The sequence below is a fragment of the Carica papaya genome, chromosome 6, assembly GCF_054855325.1.
Source record: "Carica papaya isolate Zhongbai chromosome 6, ASM5485532v1, whole genome shotgun sequence".
Lineage (NCBI taxonomy): Eukaryota > Viridiplantae > Streptophyta > Magnoliopsida > Brassicales > Caricaceae > Carica > Carica papaya.
This window is the reverse complement of record NC_142314.1, coordinates 16,349,198-16,369,932: the sequence shown is the minus strand read 5'-3', so window position 1 is coordinate 16,369,932 and position 20,735 is coordinate 16,349,198. Positions and strand designations below refer to the sequence as shown.

At 32.0% G+C, this 20,735-nt stretch overlaps 3 protein-coding genes across 5 annotated transcripts; 1 reads left to right on the top strand and 2 right to left on the bottom strand.

The window, feature by feature from the left end:
* Nucleotides 1-1,636: 1,636 nt before the first annotated feature.
* Nucleotides 1,637-5,547, bottom strand: FRS9 (FAR1-related sequence 9). Its single transcript, XM_022041189.2, has 3 exons — nucleotides 5,137-5,547; nucleotides 3,168-4,666; nucleotides 1,637-2,044 (listed from the first exon to the last, which is right to left on the bottom strand). The coding sequence occupies exons 2-3, from the start codon at nucleotides 4,647-4,649 to the stop codon at nucleotides 1,877-1,879; spliced, it is 1,650 nt and encodes a 549-aa protein (XP_021896881.2). The 5' UTR covers nucleotides 4,650-4,666; nucleotides 5,137-5,547; the 3' UTR covers nucleotides 1,637-1,876.
* A 1,121-nt stretch (nucleotides 5,548-6,668) lies between these two features.
* On the bottom strand, nucleotides 6,669-8,039 carry PDE191 (Mitochondrial transcription termination factor family protein). 2 transcript variants are annotated; one of them, XM_022041156.2, is made up of 2 exons: nucleotides 7,889-8,039; nucleotides 6,669-7,757 (listed from the first exon to the last, which is right to left on the bottom strand). In XM_022041156.2, the coding sequence occupies exon 2, from the start codon at nucleotides 7,741-7,743 to the stop codon at nucleotides 6,745-6,747; it is 999 nt and encodes a 332-aa protein (XP_021896848.2). In that variant the 5' UTR covers nucleotides 7,744-7,757; nucleotides 7,889-8,039; the 3' UTR covers nucleotides 6,669-6,744. The 2 variants fall into 2 exon arrangements, with proteins under 2 accessions (XP_021896848.2, XP_021896847.2); XM_022041155.2 differs by having other exon boundaries at nucleotides 6,669-7,780; nucleotides 7,889-8,023.
* Nucleotides 8,040-8,068: 29 nt separating this feature from the next.
* Nucleotides 8,069-10,905, top strand: LOC110813862 (Pentatricopeptide repeat (PPR) superfamily protein). Of its 2 annotated transcripts, none has more exons than XM_088223051.1 (2): nucleotides 8,069-9,281; nucleotides 10,668-10,905. In XM_088223051.1, the coding sequence occupies exon 1, from the start codon at nucleotides 8,206-8,208 to the stop codon at nucleotides 9,256-9,258; it is 1,053 nt and encodes a 350-aa protein (XP_088079177.1). In that variant the 5' UTR covers nucleotides 8,069-8,205; the 3' UTR covers nucleotides 9,259-9,281; nucleotides 10,668-10,905. The 2 variants fall into 2 exon arrangements, with proteins under 2 accessions (XP_088079177.1, XP_021896811.2); XM_022041119.2 differs by lacking the exon at nucleotides 10,668-10,905 and adding an exon at nucleotides 9,594-10,322.
* Nucleotides 10,906-20,735: the final 9,830 nt, after the last annotated feature.

Genomic DNA, 20,735 nt, shown 5'->3' with positions numbered 1-20,735 from the left:
AAGGAAATGATTCTTGCAATCTTTCAGGAAATAATGATAGGAGAGTGTTTCCTTGAGCTTGAAATTTGATTAAATAGAATTTAGGCTAAGAACTTCAAAATTTTCATGACAGGAATTTACAATGTATAAAAACTTATTTGAAATATCACCAAACTGATAGTCCTTACAAACTTCTTTCTCATAAGCTCTCTTACTCTCATCTATTCAACAATTCTTTTGCTAGAGAAAAACTTCATACAGCTTTTGCATTGTTAAAAGGTTTATAAATGACTTATAGATTCTTATGTTTAAGCCTTTTGAATACAATTATTTATGGTACAGTTATTGGCAATTGTGGAGATGGTGATTACAATAACAACAATGGTAATGAGTGGCAACGATGATGGAGACAACATAGTAATAGCACAACGATGATAATAATGTTAATAGTAGTAATGATGGTAACACTGGCGAAAACGATATCAATGAGGATGTCAATAGTTACAATAAATAATAATACAGGTCGTGATAGTATTTAGTGGTCACAATAATTGAAGAATTTAACTATAGCGATTATGATAGTTTGTTCAATAATAGTAGGGATGCCAATTAAGACAACAATAATGATTGTAGTAGTGATGACAATAATTTAGAAATTTCTTATTCTAATTTAAACAAAAAAAATCATGTTAGATTGAATTGTTTGGTTCAATTTTTTAGTTATGTTCTTAGTATAGAATATATATATATGTTTACATAAGCTTTAAAAAAAATTTGAAAAAATTAATAACTAAAACTTGAATTTTGAAAAAAAAAAAAAAAAAAAGAAGATAAAATTCAATTAGTTCAAACTATAAAATACCAATTGAATATGATGCAGGCTTAAATTAAAATGACCTGCTATTCAATCTAAATTCTTTACTTTTTCAGTCTTTAAGTTCAATTTATTTACATTTTTAGCGGTAACAACCTAATAATTATATTAGGTGATAATGTTAATAGCAAAAATATTGCTCTAATAGTAATAGCAATAAGAATAATTATGATAGTGATAAGAGTAACGGTGATAATGGTAAACTACAACAACAGAAAAAATAACAGTAGCCGTGAAAACAATACATGAGAAATGATTATGATGTATTGAGGGCATATATGAATGAAAAATATTTACAAACGATTATTGCAATCTTTATCTGGAATCTGGAAATGTTTAGTTGTCTTTCATGGATTACATAAGATGATAGTTTCTTATTTTACTTATAAAAAAAAAAAAAAAATTTGCTTTCTAATATAGAGTAGGATCCAGTAAGGAGCCTCATCCCTTACCCCACCCCGGTAAAAGAAAAAAAAAAAAAAAAAAAAGATTACGTTTACAACAACTTCATAATGTGTAAATATTCATTTGTAATACTTATTTCAACTAAAACATAATCCAAAATCTATTTAAAATGAAAATTTAAAAGATTAAATTCATATAATGAATTGAAATAATGTATTTCAAAATTTACCAAAACTGGTCTAATTTAAAATGTTTGTTTAAATTCTACATAAAACTCCATATTACCTGAATTCCAATTTTTAAAAAGAATTTGCAAATTTCTAGTTAAAGCAAGCTTTAATCTCATTGCGAGGAAGGCCATCTCCTCGCCCAGCGATGTAAAACGCACAACTAGATCTGATATCTTTCTCATTCATTATCTATCTCAATATTTCCTAGTAGATTCTGTAGTTCAGACTGCCAAAAGTTGTTCCTAAAAGAATCCACAGACTTGCCATAAGCTTGTATCCTCCCTCGCCTACAATGGAAGAAGAAGCTCTTGGCAAACTGATGAAAACCAAGGGCAAAGATCATTTCACATATCAATTTCCACAACAAAGATATCAAATTACAGAGTTGTTATTCTTTCAAACTAAGCCTTGCATTTTGAACCTTCACTGACAGTTTTAACTTCTGTTCCTCCATGTCTCTCAAAACAGATAGCAGATTTTCCCGATAGACTGCACATCTCCGATTTGTATTCTCCAGTTCAGCAGTTAATTCACGGATTTTACTTTCCTTTTCATCCTGACACAAAAAAGGAATGGAGAAGATAGTGTCATGCCATGATCAAAATGTTGCAGAAATGCATGAGCATAGACTTGCCATAAATGAGACTATTTTCAATATTAATAAATTCATAGTTCATCAAGTCAATGAAATGTGTTGCTGTTCTTTCCTTGAGATCATGAAATTTTAAAATATAAAAGCATAGTTCAAAATTATATGACAAGAACCAATACTTTGTCACCAACATGAAAGAGAATTAGATTACTAATCTAAGGTAGAGGTGGCAAATTAACAACTCTACTCCTTTTGGCACTTTGGACTTCGCTAAAAATCAGTTAAGTGATGATGGTCTTACATTGGCTCTATCCATCAAAAAGGTGATTTACACTCGGATGATCCGATTGTAAAACAATCCCAAACCATAAAGGAATAACCAGAAACCCAAGCCTAAGTAAATATGAGTCAGAAAAAGTTTAAATATACTTTTCAATTCCATTTACAAACCATAAGCATAATGAATAAACAGCAAAATTTAAAAGGTAGATTGTAGGTAACTAAAGCTATCCATGTAAAGTATTAACAAAGAAAAGTATAGATTACATATACTGTGAAAATGCATATAATATGATCTCTTTTTATCACTATTATAGCTATTGCAAAAAAAAGCTAAAATTCAAAGCTGAAAAGAAAAAATTGTAAAGGAATTGGTTGGTTGAAAATTCATGTTCAACAACAGCAGTGAACTTAGCATTGTATATCCATGCATGTTGAACACATTGAAGGTTAACCCAAAAAGACAACTGAAATCCCTCACTCAAGTCAACCTTGAAACTGAAATAACTAGGAACAGATTAACCTAAACTGACATTGTATGCTCAAGCCCCCCAAAAAGAGAGAATAAAATCAGCATACATTTACAATGGATCAACAGAAAACAAATGTGATTCTTCATGTTCTAATTCTCTAACATTCGTTATTTGTAAATTGTCCAGGCAAAAATTATATATATATATATATATATAGATATAAATTAAAATGGATTTCATTGAATGGTGAAAGGAACAGACTACTGTTCAAAGGAAAAGCTTAGCAAAAAGAGAAAATCCTTAAAACATGTAAGGTTATAAGTCAAGAAACTAACCATGGATTGGTAGGTTGCAGTTCTAGCATCTTCAGCTTCCAACAACTCTTGAGTGTCTCCATTAGTTAGTGCATTACCATCTATGGATGCGGAAGCTTGGCTCTTGGCAGCAGCAACCTTCTTAGCAGCCTCTTGTAAAGCATCCATAGCCACATTATAAATATGAATAGATTTTGCCCCTTCTTCCACATATTTAATTGCTTCTTGCCGCAGATTGTTATATCGAACAGTTAAAGATTCTTGAGAACTGTTTGGCAATTCAGAAGCACGTTCATCTGACAAAATCCCAATTTTTGCATTTCGCGTCCAACGTTTTAAAACATATTGAGAAGGCAGCGTAAGAACATTTTTTGCTCTAAAAACTGCTAATATATGCCTGCAAATAATTCCGGAATATTCAAACAATTGGCAGCTGCAGTTAGCTTTCATCTCAAACGAATTAAAACTAACAGTACGAGCCTTATGATCTTCACCAAATTTGGCTACTCTATAAATCATAACTGTTCCTGAATCATTGATTTTAGTCGCAGGGTTTGCAAGGGTCTCAACCAATTCCTCTTGGAATTTCATAAATACTCTCCTTGTATACAGGCTAGCTGCTTGTTTTTCCATAGGGGACGGCGTCTTCAGAACTGGGGTGGTGTTGGTTGTGTCATAATCTGCTTTTAACTCCTTCTCATGCCAATAAGCAACAGCTTTCTCATACTGTTTAATCAACATTTGTATGGTGGTCGAAGCATTCACGAATGCTTCGAAGAATGAGTTTAAAGCTCCAATTCCCTCACTTGCAGACAGCTCTCCAAAAAAAGTGTTGCGCATGTAAACAGGGACCCAGTGTTGTCGAGCATTGTACATTGACTGCAGCCATTCATTTTCCATTACATAATACCTTTGTAATAGAGATTCCCAGGATGACTTAAATTCATCAGTTGTTTCCGACTCATTGATGCACTTCTTAAATTCAGTTTCAAATGTAGGATTGGACTGATATATCTTAGCCAGTTTATCTTGAGTTTCTTTGAAAATGATCCATTTACTGAAACGAAGGCGGGTTTCAGGAAGTACTTCTGCAACAGCCACCTGTATAAGCCTGTTGGGTTCAGTTGTAATAGAAACAGGATGGCGTCCAGACATTGCATGAAGCCAAGTTTGAAATAACCATGTGAACAAGGACTCGGACTCATTGAGAATTAGTGCACAGCCTAGCAACACCGGATATCCATGATGATTTTGGCCTGTGAAAGCAGCAAACGGAACCCTATATTGATTAGTCCTATATGTTGTGTCAAATATAACAGTATCTCCAAAATAAGTATAGTTCATCCTGGCTGTTGCATCTGCCCAAAATATATTTCCCACATTGTGCTCACTATCACCCTGAATTGCATAGAAGAAAGAAGGATTCTCAACTTGCATACGTTTCAGATAATCTAATACATGCTGGCCCCCACCTCCGAGGGTCCTCTGTCTGCTAGCACTCATGGAACTCCAGAAAGCAACTGTAGCAAAGAATAAACAACTCTTAAATCCTCCCCAAAGTAGTAAGCAAAGAAAATTATGATATGAGAAAATGGTACAAGTCAGGGTTGGAACAAGAATTGGGATACTTACAAATTGGCAGCTAACTATATAAACACAGAGCTAGTCTATGGAAGAAAACATTATACAAGTTATGGCAATGCCTAATTATAATATAAAGCCTCTACTTTCCAGTATACTCACAATTACCAAATGCTAAAAAAATAAGCGAGAAAGTTTGTTTATATTTTCTTTTTATGAACAAAAAGCCTGTAATCCCACCAAACCCACCACCTCTCAGAATTGATTAAAGACGCGAAACCAGCCATAAGTAAGAAAAAAGGAAGGACTGTGACAATAATAACAAAGGAAAAGAACCCAAATTTGAAAGAGATCTAGAGATTCAGAAATGGAAAATCCTTTAAAAATCAAAAGATGGTTCAAGGCGTACCTGGAATCCCCGGTTTAGACAATTCGCGGTCAGATACAGTGGATTGTCAGGTGGATTAGTTTATCATCTTCCAACAATTTCCCACTGAGGTTTCATCTTGGAAGAAACGGAAAGGATAAGGATTATTTAAGCTAAGGAGGTTTAAAGGAAAAGTTGATGCCGCAGAAGAACTCTACTCTCTGAAACAATCAAAGATATATTTTCCGGTTAGTCTCCATAGATTCTCCAAGCGCGCTACTCACCAACTGGTTCAACTCGCAGCTCACCCTCTTCAACCGCGGATCTGGGTAACGTTAATTTGTGGCGGTCTTGATCGTAAGCCGATGAAATTTACTCTTAACAAATTATAATTTTACTGCCTAATATATATATATATATATATGGAACAATACATGAAAAAATCCATGTATAAGTTCAAATCCCTCCCTGAATTACTTTTCGGTTAAAATATAATTTGTATTTCTAAAATTTGTTTGATTAAATTTCTATCACTAATGTGTGTTTAATTCTATTATACAAATACCCAGATAATATAAAATATATCTACATAAACATCAAAATTTAAAAATATTATTAGTATAATATTTACGTGGTTAGTTTTATTCTTTTGTCACCCACTAACTTCCGTTATTATTGAGCTGAGTTATGTTCTTAAACGAAACTTGAAAAGTATTAGAATGACATTAACAATGATAATTTCTATCTGTTTTATGTTTTTTTGTTAATTTTTTTTATATTATTTAAAAACAAAAAAAAAAAAGAAAAAAATTGAAGAACTTTATTATCACCGTAGATAAATGGTTGTTATACTAATAATATTTTTAAAATATAATACTTACGACAATAAATAGTTAGATTTATAATTAGTTTAAACTGTATTTAAAGCAAAAAATATTATAAATGTTTTTTTTAAATAATACAAAAGGTAAGTTAATGATATAATAATTTATAATTACTGTTATATTTTCTGACTATATAGGGCATATTTGAGTACAATTTAAAAGTTAATTTGTACAAAAGCTCATCTAAACAAATTTAAAATAATAAAATTTGATTTAAAATATCTACATATACAAGTTAAATTAACTTACACTGCATGTGTGCATTTTAAATTCTGTAATTTTTATTTGTGACAATTTAATAGTCTACAATGTAGTTTCTCATATGTAAAACAAAATAATTAGTTTGTCTGTTTTTAGTTTCAACTTACTTCGCTTTATTTACCACATTTATTTTTCTTTAAAAATTTATAATCACGAACAATTAATAATTTTAAATAAAATAAATAATGAAATATTTATTTATTTATTTTTTTATCAATTACTTATGACAAATAAGACGGTTGATTATTCGAATGTGTACATTTTTATAAAGAAGAATCCAAGTATTAACCACCCAATTTTCGACTAATTGCAAGTTGCATATCATTTAATTTTATGACATGACAGAGGCAGATCCTTTTTTTATTTGTTAGGAAACTAGAGAATTCTCCTTGAGCTACTGCTGCTGAACCACACACATTTAGAAGCCAATTGTTGAAAGAAAAATAACATTATTAAAGTAAGACAGAGTTTACAAAATTGACTGAAAGAAGAAGATAACAATATATCATGAAGAGCCTTCAAAGAAACCAAACTTGAAGAAGAACTTCTTTGGATTACAGTCAAGCATTTCACTCAAACTACAATCTATATTTCTTTCTTTGAGCATTTTGTGGCGTGATTCCACCGTCTTCTTCAGACCATGTCGAAAGAAGTCAGGGTAATCCGCAGCTTCATCTAACTGTCTTCCCATCACCTCTACCAAAAACTTGATCCTAGGCCGTAATGAATTCTTAGTGCTCTTGATCAAAATTGGGGGATACCCTGTGATCATAGCTACAATCTGTGCACTGCTAAAACCACACGTGTTTAGATAAGTAAAATTGGGTCTCAAAATCTTGTTCACATCTCTGCATAACACCTGAGGAAAATTGATTGCAACAGATTGAAGATCGAAATCAGTGAGGCCAATCGATTTGAGGAAGTGGGTAGTGGGAGATAATCTTTTATCAACACTATAACCCATTATAAACGGGTGTTTGATCAAAACTCTAGCAATCATCCCTTGTTTAGTGAGGCCAAGATCAGCAAGAAAGTTAACAACTTGGGTGAGTTTAGATTCAATGCTGTAGCTGATGAGTCTTGGGTTGAGTAATATGATTTTCCCAAGTTGGTTTTCAGCAATCCCTAATGCTTGGAAGAAAGCTAAAAGAGGACAAAGCTTTTCTTCTACACTGTGGGAGAGTATGTGAGGGAATCTGACAATGGCAGAAGCAACTTCTCTGGGTTTTGTTCCTAATGTTTTAAGGCATTCAACCATGGGGATTAGCTTCTCATTCAAACCCAAAGTAAGGATTTTAGGGCACTTGGAAATCACACAAGGAAGCTTTCTTTCTTGAATTCCAATGCTTTTCAGGTAAGCCCAGTTTTCAGAGGCTCTTTCTCGTTCAACACCTTCTAATCGCTTGCACCTTTTCATCATATCATAAATAATCTTATCATCAAAACCTTTGTCTCTGAAAAACCACATTATGCTTCCAACATTCTGACTTGTACCCATTTCCATATTGTCTCTATAACCTTCAGTTTTCATTTCAAAAAACCTAAAATTCTCAGATTCAAGTAACATGTAGCACTGTATTAAACAATTCAAAGGCAGACTAAATTCTCTAATTTGCACTTGAAGGATGAAGAGAGAATAGAAGCGTTACCTTTAATCTCTGAGTTAACTGGCAGTTTCAATCAGAAGCCGCTTCGACAATGGCGTTTGTCTACACCATCCTATTCTGAAATTTCGAACTTGAAGAAGTCGAAGCGGAGAAACCTTATCTGCTGCTTCTTGCAATCAGCAGAACGAAATAGAAATTTGGTTTTGGATGTTTACCATTTATGCCCTTGTTTTTTCTTGAAATTACTGTTATACCCCTAACACTTCGCCTCCATTTTGGCATCGCCCGTTTGCACTGGTTCAGTGATTTTGGTTGCTAAAACCCTAACTTTTGAAAATCTAGACTAAGGGTAGGGGAAAATGGCGTCATCGTCGCGACGTGCTATATTGGTTAAGCAGGTTATGAAGCTCAAATTCTTCATTTCGTCGTCGTCGGCGGTATCTTTACAGACACGGTGCTTTAGCTCAATAGATTACGACGAAAGCTACACCAACCATGGGCGTTCCCGCCGCGAGCAGCACATGAATAATCCTCCAGAGCCCATACCCAACAGACCCCTGAGAGGCGAGAGACCCGAGAGACCCGAGAGACCCTCTAATCCTTCCAGACCAGTTCGCCGACAACAACAACCATCTGCCGACTTCAGTAAACCACCGCAGACTGGAACTTCCCCTCTTCAATCCTTCAACCCGGCGTTCGATCAGAGGAAGAAGACGGATGGTGGTGCCCAGTCCGACCAAAGTTTCCTTGAACAATTCAAGCTTGGTGTTGACCGCAACAAAGAGAAGTTCCCAACCCCACAATCAGAGCAACAACATAAAGTATCTGAGTCGCCGCTTCCGGCGCCGGAGGATGCTGATGAGATCTTCAAGAAAATGAAGGAAACAGGCCTAATCCCTAATGCTGTTGCAATGCTCGACGGACTCTGCAAAGATGGGCTTGTTCAGGAAGCCATGAAGCTTTTCAGTTTGATGCGCGAGAAAGGCACACTCCCTGAAGTGGTTATTTACACTGCTGTGGTTGATGGATTCTGCAAGAGTCATAAAATGGAGGACGCCAAGAGGATTTTCAGGAGAATGCAGAGTAATGGAATTACTCCTAATGCATTCAGCTACACAGTTTTGATTCTGGGATTGTATAAATGCAATAAAATAGAGGATGCTGTTGAATTTTGTGTTGAAATGCTAGAGGCAGGTCATTCTCCCAATGTCACCACTTTTGTAGGGTTGGTTGATGGGTTGTGCAAGGAGAAAGGTGTGGAAGAAGCCAGGAGAGTGATTGCAGTTTTAAGACAAAAGGGATTTGTTATGAATGAAAAAGCTGTTAGGGAGTTTTTGGACAAAAAAGCTCCATTTTCATCTATGGTATGGGAAGCAATACTTGATCAGAAAGCCCCCAAGAAACCATTTTGAGTCTTCTCTTACATTTAGGCTCTGTAAGTGTTCTGCTATCTTTTCCTTACTTGAGATTCGTTTCAAGTTTATTGGTCGTTATATCAGACATTTTGAAACTGAAATCATCTTTGAACTGCAAATTTCTTTCCACTTCCTATTTGTTCTTGGGTGCTGAAGACAGTTGCTTTATGTTATGATATAATGTAGTAAATAATGTTGTTGATGCTCTCAAGCTTGGTGACCATCCCCATTTTCTGATGCTTCCACTGTAATCTCACATCAACTTGTCATCTAGTTATTTCACAACATATATATGTATATCTAGCTAAAGGATTGATTTTTTCCATTTCCAGTGAATTAACTTTAGGTGGGGATGGTGAAGTTGGTATATGATGCAGTGTGATTTACATGGAAGATAAGGAGGAAGCTGATGGTGGTTGTCTTGGTTTCTTTGAGCAAGTAGGATAAAGGCGCAGTCAGCAGCCGTGGTCGATTCGAGGAGGCAGATGAAGAAGTACTAGGATAGAGAAATGTGCTAACTTATTTTTATTTACAACAGTGGCAGTTGTATTAGTCCAGAAATACTTTGATTTTATAACCTAGTATGTTAACTCCATAGCCATATCTCTCCGGGAAACTCTGAAGTTCCTTGGAGACAATTTACCTCCCTTAGGATAAGAGCAAAGATTTTAAGGAAATCATTGCTGTTTTTTTCAAAGAGATTTGATCTGTTTTCAGCTAATCTAATGGTCCAAATTAGGAAGCAAATTGCCCCATAGACATGTTGGAAGCACCTATCTCTTCGAGTCTTCTGGTGATAACAGAGGACCAGTAGCAGGTATTTTACAAGTCTACTGGCCTGCTGGCAATAATATCATTTTATGTAGGTGAAGAACAAATGGATAATATTCATCTTGGGGGGATTAAAAACCCAAGTTCTGAACAATGGTGTGAAGATCATAGATCCATAAGATCATAAAAATTTGGAAGTTAGCATGTTGGAGCCTAGAGGCTATGCATTCCCAACTGTCTATTTGATTATTTTCCCATTCTTTATGATCAATTTCTACATATTATACTTACATTAGTCTTGAACTGTTACAACATAATTTTCTGTATTTAGTGACTCCTACTCTTGAATTTTAATGATATAAACAAAGATATAATTTTTTGTATTTCATATGAAAAGATTCAATGCTGGTATAAATAAACATGGAGTTGACTTGGAATCAGATTATTATTTTCCATCCTATATAATACTGATTTTTGTTCATATTTTATGGAATAGGAATTTGAACCAAACTCAAAACTATTTTACTGAGTTCCAGAATGAAAATTTCCTTTTCAGCATAACTTTGTAGATTGTTCCAAATCATGCATCCACAAATTCTTGTGTTAATAATAGCTCATGGTTTTGAATATTGCAGTTTCAAAGCTGGTTCTCCTTTAGGCTCGTATGGAGTAATGTAAAATTTGCGTGGAGTTTATTTGTAAATTTACACTATAGTCTAATTAGAGAATTATATGTTGTATTACAGTGACAAAAAAATTGTGTGAGATTTATATATGAAATTGAAATAATGTTTCATCTAATGAAATTTTGTATGAACCAAAGTAAAAACAAGTGCGGATTTGTAAATGAATTTTACATAGCTTTCAGATTCAGTCCAAATGCAGCTCCAAACATGTTTCGAAATTTTCCATTGTTTCAAGTTGGGGGAGAAGGAAAGAAATAATTTCACATTTGGCTTGTCACATTTTCTACAACACATGGCTTCCGAGGTGATCAATAAAAGGTTTTCAATGGAGAACAGGAAGAATTTTTTTCTTCAACTTCTCTCTCTCTCCCTCTCTCTCTTATTAGTAATGAGATTTTACAAGAATTCTCCTATTTGTAATTTGAAGATCCTAATTAGTCTTAACTTTATAATTTCTAATTTAGTCTATTATAAAATTAAAAATTGAACTTTTGATATCTAAATATTTTTATGAAACATCGTCAAACCTACATCTTAAACTTTATTTAGGTTTAATCTTTACAATAACACATAATATATAATTATTGAATAATATATATAAATCCACTTACATAATTGTTGATTATATTCAAACCTCTCACTTGAGCCACATATATCACTTTATAATTATATTTCATAATATAATTGTATAAGCTCAAAAATTTACCATCATTACAATATACATTTTTAATCAATTCAGTTCATTAGTTATATCAACATAGGATCAAAGTAGTTTTCAACATATATTGTAACTAAGCTCATCAATTGTCACGTATATTAATATAATAAACATATTGATACGGAATCTAAGATCAATCAACGTGATAAATAACTCACACAATTTCATTCAAGGTACTAAAGGAATTTGATCATATGAAAACCCTCTCTAATTAATCTTTTATCAAAAATAATATGAACTAAGATAACTAAAAAACGGATGATTAAAAGAAGAAAGAAAGAACATTACAAGGAATTACTTTGATAAATAGATCAACTTCTTACTCAACAAGAAAGATAAAAACACATCTTTTAAATAAGAGTCATACTATTATTGATTTCAATATTAAATTATTACAACTAGAAATCAAAGGCATATTTATAGAGTAAGGTCATGGGCAATAAATAGATCTTCTAAATTAATTGTAAAAATTAAATCTTATTTTAATTGAAAATTTAATAAAAATTAAGAAAATTTTGACTGATTAGCTTAGACAGGATCTCCCCTTTTGAAAAATTATTTTTAATAGAGAATATATTTAATTGGTTGTAGAAATTATGGAGAAGATAAATGAAAGTTCAAGGCTGGCCATAATTTTTCCTTTTAAGTCGAGATTTGGTTTTTTAAAAGTCTTTCATTTTCTTGTTTGATTCCCTCTTTCACTTAGATTGAGACGTAAGTACTATTATATCATTGGATTGTTGGCTTTGTTTTCTTATTTATTTGGATTAAGTCTTTTCTTTATGGTCTATGTTCATGCTCATATCATCATATCCTCCTTTAAAAAAGATTTGTCCTCAAATGGGATACTTCTCATATAGAGGTTTCACCAATTCTATTTTTTTGAGAAAATATCATGCAAAACAATACTATTAAACAAAGAAAATTTGAGGTGAGTTAATAACTTTTTCTTGAAATATGGCTTCCTTAGCTCATTTTTCATATAGTAACATTCTCTCTTCATATTGTTAATCCTTCATTTTCTCAAGACTTTATGGAGTTTTTGAGCTGCTAATGATCTTTAAATACCTTCTCATATGATAACAGTGCAAGTATAAAATTTTGTCCACTAATGTTAAAGGAATAACGATTTTTATAGCTATCATAAATTGCACACTTATCATACTGGTAGGATCTTTCAAGCAGAGTGTGACTACCATACATGAGTACAACATCATAATGTATTTTATCAATGTATCGCCCAATAGAGAAGGAAACTAATACATGCTTAATCACTTTCATCTCTCCACAATCAGTCAACCACTATAACTTGTAAAGGTGAGGATAGTATGTGCATGTCAACCCAAGTTTATCAACTAGGATAGTACTAGTAATGTTGGTGCAACTATCCTCATCTATAATGAGACTACATACTTTTTAATTTATAAGGAAACAAGTGTGGAAGATATTCTATCTCTGGCTACTTTCTTCTGGCTTGACTTACACATTTAGAACTCTCCTGATAACTAAAGTTTCCCCCTAAGCTAGATATTTAACACTTTCCTTAACATTCTCAAGTGGTAGCATACTATCATTATCTTTGCTCTCACAATAACTAACACTATCAATTCTGCCATCATCTCTCAATAACATGATCTTCTTATTTAAACATTGAGAGGTGATATGTCCAGTTTTGAGACATATGAAGTATTTAATTGTACTATGCTTTTGAGATAAGTTAAGTGTCATATCATTCGTATCAGGTGGTGTAAACTTTTCATTTTTCTTGTCTGCTCCCTTGTTTTTTTTTTAACTTGAGCCATTTCGAGCTGTAGGTAAGGGTGGCATATGATGTGCCCCTCCATTTGTACTTGAGTTGTCTCTTGATTTTTATGGCTATGTACACCATGTTTTCTAGTTCCAAGTAGTGTTGTAACTCTATAATGTTGACATCTCCTTATTAAGATATCCCAAGAATCTTGTCATGCTTACTTCTAGATCTTTTTCGATATTGATCCTAATCATGGTCATCTCCATATCTTTATGATAGTCCTTAATGGACATAGTTCCCTTTCTTAAATGTTGTAATTTCTGGTGCATTTTTTTATAGTAACAAGAAGGTACGAACTTTTTTTGCATGATGACCATCTCTCTAGGTAGAGACCAGTCATTCCTGTTTGCATCATCTAATGAGGATTAGTTTATCTCTCCATGCTATGGCATAATCAGTGTATTCTACAGCTGTTAATTTAATCTTCTTTTCTTCGTCATAGTTGTGGCATTCGAAGACTAGCTTTACTTTTCTTTACCACTCTAAATAAGCTTCCGCATCATTTCTACCTTTAAAAGGTGATATTTTTATTTTGATGGAGCTGATATTATTGTTCTTCTTATCTTCTCTCCTTTTAACTTGATTTTTTTCTTCATAACCGTTACAAGACTCGACCTCATAATTGGGGATTCGAGTTATAGGACGTCTAGTATCAAGAATCTTGTTTCTCGCTTCACTTCGTCTACTCCTCATACCTTCCACTACTTGACTCCTCATGTTTTCCACTACTTGACTAAGTCGTGTTAGTTCAACTTGCATTGTCTCCATGAATGGTCTCATATTGACAAGACTTTGATTTTCACTAGGCATTTTTAAGTTTTGTCCAGCAAGAAAAAGGTTAGCGAAAAGAAATAATTACTCTCTTACAAAGTCTCTCATGTTTCACTCATTTGGCTTTTGCTCTCTAATTAGCTCGCCTACTATTGCCTTTTACCACTTAGTCTTTTGCCCTCAAGTTGAGTGTTAGACAGACCATCTTGAATCAAAGTATTTTCAAGTATTGTTCAAGATATGTAAGGAGTCCTATGGAATAAATACCCACATAAATATTGGAAGCAAGAGTTTTAACATATAGATGAAGAGAGAGTGTGTTATGTTACGATGCTAAGCACGAAGATGCGAATTAGATACTTAGATATATTATGTAACTAAAGCTTAAAGCAATAAAAGAAACTAAGAGTACAAGAAAAGACAGTTACAGAAGATGTAGGGATTCGGTATCATCCCTAGGAGAAATACAAAAGATGTTCCTACCAATTTATACCCATTGTATGATGCATTCTATAATAAATATGGGGCAATTATAGAAAATGCAGGAATTCGGTATTACCTCTAGAGAAAATTCAAAAGATATTCCTACCAATTTATACCCATTGTACACTGCGTTCTATAATAAATGTGGAGCCTTGGGGCTTGATGATATGTGTAAATATGGATGCACGTTGATTGTAAAAGAAGGATTTTTTTTTTTCCTTTGAAGAGTTTGGTTCTTAGATCTTAGTAAGAAGAATAGTTGAGCACCAAAAGGTAAATACTTTTCCGATTAATAGGTTACTTGATCGTGATTTCTTTCCTTGTTTTCCTTTTTTTTTTTTTTGATGATGTAGGAAGTGTAAATTGCAAGGAAAGTAAATAACTAGTAGTAAGATTGATGCTCGACAGGGACTACAAGTGAAGAGATCTATAAGTTGTTGCTTCTTGTTTGGATCAATGTGAGAGACTTACTTTCTCTCTCTCTCTCTTTTGAATAGATGAACAAAAGAAACGGTGCAAAATAATAATAATAATAAAAGTATAAAAGTAAAAGATAATAGGTTTAGATGGAGTTAAAGCTCTGATATCTAATAATGTAGAACCCAAGATTAACCAACATAATTGATAACTCACATAATTTCGTTCAAGGCACCAAAAAAATTTGATTATATGAAACACTATCTACTTAACTCTATAAAAAATGATAAGAACTGAGATAATTGGAAAACAGAGGATTAAAAGAAGAATAGAAGAAGGCCACAAGGAATTACCTTGATAAGTAGATCCACTCATTGCTCAACAAAAGGATGAAGACACATCTCTTGAATAAAACTCATGATATTATTAATTTCAATCTTGAATAGTTACAATTAGAAATTGAATGTTTATTTACAGAGTAAGAAAATGTGCAATACAAGGAAATAAATCTCCTATATTAATTGTAGAAATTAAATATTGCTTTAATTGAAAAATTAATACAAATTAAAAAGATTTTGACTACTTATGCTAGATGGGATTTTCACTTTTAGAAACTTTTTAAGATAGATAACATTTTAATTGATTGTAGAAAATTAAGGAGAAAATAAATGGAAGTTTAGGGCTGGCCATAATCTTTCCTCTTCAGTCGAGACTCGGTTTTTTTAAAAGTCTTCCTTTTTCGTGTTTAATTTCATCTTCCACTTGGATTGAGATTTAAGTACTATTATATCCTTGGATTGTTGGGCTTGTTTTCCTCTTCCTTTGGATTGAGCATTCTTTTTATGGTCCATGTCCATATTTATATCACATATGAAAACTAAATGTAATGTGATCTTTAATATGCATATTTCTAATTGGCCTAACTTTATTCATTAGTGAGATCAAAATGAAATGTTCTGAGTGAAAATAGACCATAGACTCTCCTTGAAATAACTATAAAAAATGTGTCTATTATTGAAAAATCATTTGAAATACAAACTCCCACTAGAATGACATATGCCCAAGAGATATATGTCATTATCTTTCTTTTGAGTAAAGCTTTTCGCAATAAGACGAGTATGATATCTTTTGAAATTGATCTTCAAATCCTTCTTGATCTTAAATATCTATTTGCAAACAGTAGACTTCCTAGCTTCAGGCAATAGGAAAATGACATTGTCTTTTATAATCTTAATCTCTTCATCCACGACATTGATATATTTTTTAAGAGTTAGAATTTTACTTAGCTTTGCAAAAGTTGATTGGATCATATTCCAACATTCTAGTGTGAACACATGTCCTTAGAGAAATATAATATAATAATTTAGAATTGCATTGTTCATTTACCTAGCGGATCTCCTTACTAGAATTTGCATTTGAGGTTATTGAGTTTGGTCTTTAGGAACAATCTCTTAATCTTGAATGGTTAAGATGTTCAAAATTGTCTTATTTTTTTATTTGTTATTAATCATTATCAATAACAATTATAAGAAGAAAAATAAATCGTTAAAGAACCATGCATTTGCTATCTCAAAATTAACCTAAATATAAAACTGGTAACCCTTTAACCATTAAAAATAATCAACAAAATAAGAACTAATTGCTCATAAGTTTTTTTTTTTTTTTCATTTAGTCTACATGGCTTTGTCTCAGCTAAACAAATCCAAATGTGTAAATGTTTTATATTAGCCTTTATCTTTGTCCATAATTCATTAGAGGTATTAATTAGTATGTTAGTTGACACTTTATTCAATATATAAGCTATAACATTTTATATTTCTCCCATATGGAATTTGATATAGTAGAATGACTAATTATACTTCTTACCCTATCTTCTAGCATTTTGTTCGTTTAGTAAAAACGTCACTCATGTTAGGAGTATCAAGTATAGTGCAAGAGTATCGAGTATAGTGTATTATATTATAGGATGATACTGTATTCCTCTTGGAATTTAGCGGTTTTGGATGTTGTTCACTTGATCCGTCATATCTCTTGTAGTATTCACAACTATCATCAAACTTAATGGCTTTAATTTTCTTGTTGAGTTGAATATCAACTTAGCTTTGAATGCCTTCAACACATTTAGATATTAAGACTTCTCATAAATTAGATATAGAAAGCCATAACGTGAGTAGTCGTCTATGAATAAGATAAAATATTGTTGACCATTTCATGAAGTTGAAGAGATTGGCCCAGAAATATTAGTATGAATTAAATTCTAAGATATTTAAAGTTTTAGTGGCACCTAATTTTTTTTGTTTGTTTGTTTAACTTAAAAGTCGCAATGGTCTCAACTTTGACCTTTTTGTTATCACTCAACATAAATATATTTTTCAGCATTATTTGGTGCTGACAACTCAGAAAACCTTGCATTAATATACTTATATGACTAGTAGCACTAGAATTTGTCTACCAAGTATGTCTGACTATATAATTCAAATTCACACTTATGCACTACTTGTTTGTTTATCAAGGTATCAAGCTAACTTTTTATTAATGTTATGCCAAACTCAGATTTTACTTGTGTTCTCCATCAAATACTATTCGTCTATTTACCAAGGTGTTAAGTTCACCTTTTAATCGCATTATCTTAAATACTACTTATTTGTTTATCAAGGTGTCAAGCTTATTTTTCACTCGTGGTCTCTCAAAGATTAAGCTTCCCAAAATTTTCTAAACCTTTCTTATGGTGCTTCAAAAAGTATATATAAATTATTTTTATTTTTCTCTTTGATCTACAAATGATAAATACACTTATAGTTCAATGATAGATCAAGAGAATAAGATTTTTATTTTTATTTTTTCGGAATTGATTTTTTTCTCTTCCCCCCTTAAAAAAAAAAAACTGTAAATGAATCACTTAAATGTATGAAAGTCAAATATAACTATTAAAGTCTCTTTGAAAATTAAATATATAACTTTTATTCAAAAGAGCTAAAATCACATTATTTAAGAATCAAAGATCTTTATGGCAGGATTTTATAGATTACACATATCTCAAAAAATAATTTATTTTAAGTTTGCATAGTCTTTACTTGATTTGAAATAAAATTACATCTTCTATAAAATACAACTTTTATAAAATATTGACTAAAATAAAATTATTTTGATTTATAAGATGTACAGAAATCATAATGTTTGACATACTTAATGTTAATGAATTTAGTTCAACTTCAAGGTTGTATGATTTTTGATGTGGTATAAAATATAGCACATATCAATCACACTTAAAGTATTATTATTATTATTATTTTAATGTATTTTGATAAGTATTCTATTAAATCATCTCTTTTTGACACATGAACTATTTAAAGCAATTTTTTGTTTGTCTACGGAAGCAGACTCTTAAAATCTCATCTTCTTAAAAATTTTATTTTCTTTAAGATTCATCTTATAGAATGTTTTAATTTTAAAATATAAAAAAGTTAATTTAGAATCAAATTTCAATTTCAAGAAATACACATTTTTTAAAGGAATTTTCAAGAGTTAAAAGAATAAAATATTTATCTTGAGCAATCAACCATGAATAGATTTTGTAGGAGATTTACACTTTATTTTCAATTTGTTTTTCTTCTTATTGATGCCCTTGTGTTCTTTAACTATATATTCGTTTACCATAAAAACTCTGGTTGGTATTGTTAGTATAAAAATAAGTTTATGTCATTCCTCAAAATCATTAACTTAATTTATTTTGTTCAACAATTATTATTATTATTATTATTATCCATTCTTACAAAGTCTTTAGCTTTAACCTTCGAAACCCATCTCCCATTTATATTCCAAACTTTAAAAAAAAAAAAAAAAAAAAAGCCCAAATGAAATGAAATGAAACCCAGATAAATTAAAGGCCTAGCTCAAATTAAAGTCCAAATTGTTAACCCAAAACGAGCCCAACGTAAACAACCTTTCTTCCTTCCAAACGGTGCCGTTTTAGAAGCTTTGTTTTCTCCTGGCTCCTGAACGACAGAAGGGGGAAGAGACACAGAAGTCGCTGGGTAGAGAGACACAGAGAAGGACGATCAAACAAGCATGCGTCTGAGCTGGTTCGGATAAGGAAGAAACGGAAAAGCAGATCGGGTTTCGGGTAAAGAAGAAGAGAGAGAAAGCTGCAGATATAAGAGTAGGCTTCTTCGACTTCGAATGGAAGGCAAAAGGAAGGTAAAAATGGAGGAATAAATTGAGAGACCTTGGGTTTTAGGAGCGAGAAAGAACAGATAGTTACCCGAGGGAGAAGAGAGAGAGAAAGTAGAAGGGTTGCAGAGATGGAAGGAAGAAGAGTGATTTTAGTTTAGGCTACTAGTGCCATTTTTATTTCTTGCTTTCATTCTACTGCTAACAATCATGTTTCATTTGATTAGTTTGAAGGTCTACAAAAAATTTTGTTGCTACATAGTTTTTCTATTCGATTAAAATATAGTGTTAAGATTTCGATGTGAAAAACTATTAACAACAAAATTTTTTGGTTATAATGTGAAAACTATAGAATGATATTTAAGAAGGATTTGGAAAGACAAAGGTAGAGATTGTTAAGATTAAAGGGTTTGATTATAATGCACACAACTACACACCTTTTGGAGATCCTCGTTTTGATTCAAGAGATTATATATCTTGAGTGTTTTTTTATTTTTCTTTTCTTGTTTGTATTTAGTTAGATTTTTTTTAACTCTTCAATAAAAATTTTTAAGTGAAACTTAAGGAACCTGCACCATTGAATGAGTGCCTTACACCTTACTCAGATCATTTTTTGAACACAATTTCTTTGGACTTGATTAGTGCATATTTTGGTTTTCGATCTCACATCAAATGGATAAAATGACGACTCTCTTTTTTTGGTAACTATTGTCATTGTCACATCACATAGAGTTAAAGGTATAAAATCAGTAGAATATTTTAATTGTTTAATTTTTGGAACTAATATGATGTGTATATAGTTATGCTCTGTTGAGATATTTTATCATTTAAAATACCCAACACAGACTTATATAGTTTTTGACAATGCTCCAAAATTCTTAATAAAGAATAATGGACATATAGTAATGGCAACATGATGAGTTTTACAAAAATTGAACTCACCTTTATTACATAATATATTGTCTCAAATACCTTGAACCCGATGTGTGTTTATGGAAATTTTTTTTTTTTTTTTTTTTCTACCTCGTGAGTTTTCAATGAAACTTGCATCGTTTTTGTCCTGATTTTGGCAAGCTAAGATTTAGAAAGTTGATAGGTCCCAATCAAAACTGTAAAATAACCTGAGATAGTTTCTGTTTGTGGTGAGAAAATACCAAAATTTTTCTAGAAATTGTTCATGTCTTTATTGCTAAATTGAAGTGCTTTAAATATAGCTTGCTATAACGATATCTTTCTACTTCTAAGATACTAGATTAACATAAAAGTTGCAGATAATTATAAAAAAAATTTAGAAATACAAGTGGATAAGAGAAGGAGCAGATCACAGGATCTTCCTAGACTACTTCTGGGTCTGTTTTATTGGTTGCGGACTGTTTTGTAAATTATTTTTTCAACTGCTTTACTTGGGTGTATAACAACCCAGATATTTTGGGTTGCTTACAGGGATTCTTTGATTGCGTCGGGGTCTATCATCACTCCCTGCTTGAAGAGGAACTTTGTCCTCAAGGTTGATGAATCAGTCCCTCAATTCTTTAACATTTTCCCAGGTGGCGTCTTCAACAGCTAAGGCCTTCCATTTCACTAAGCTTTCTTCAACAAATTGGGATCCTTTTTTGATCCAGTGGGTGTCCAAAATTTCCTATGAGTG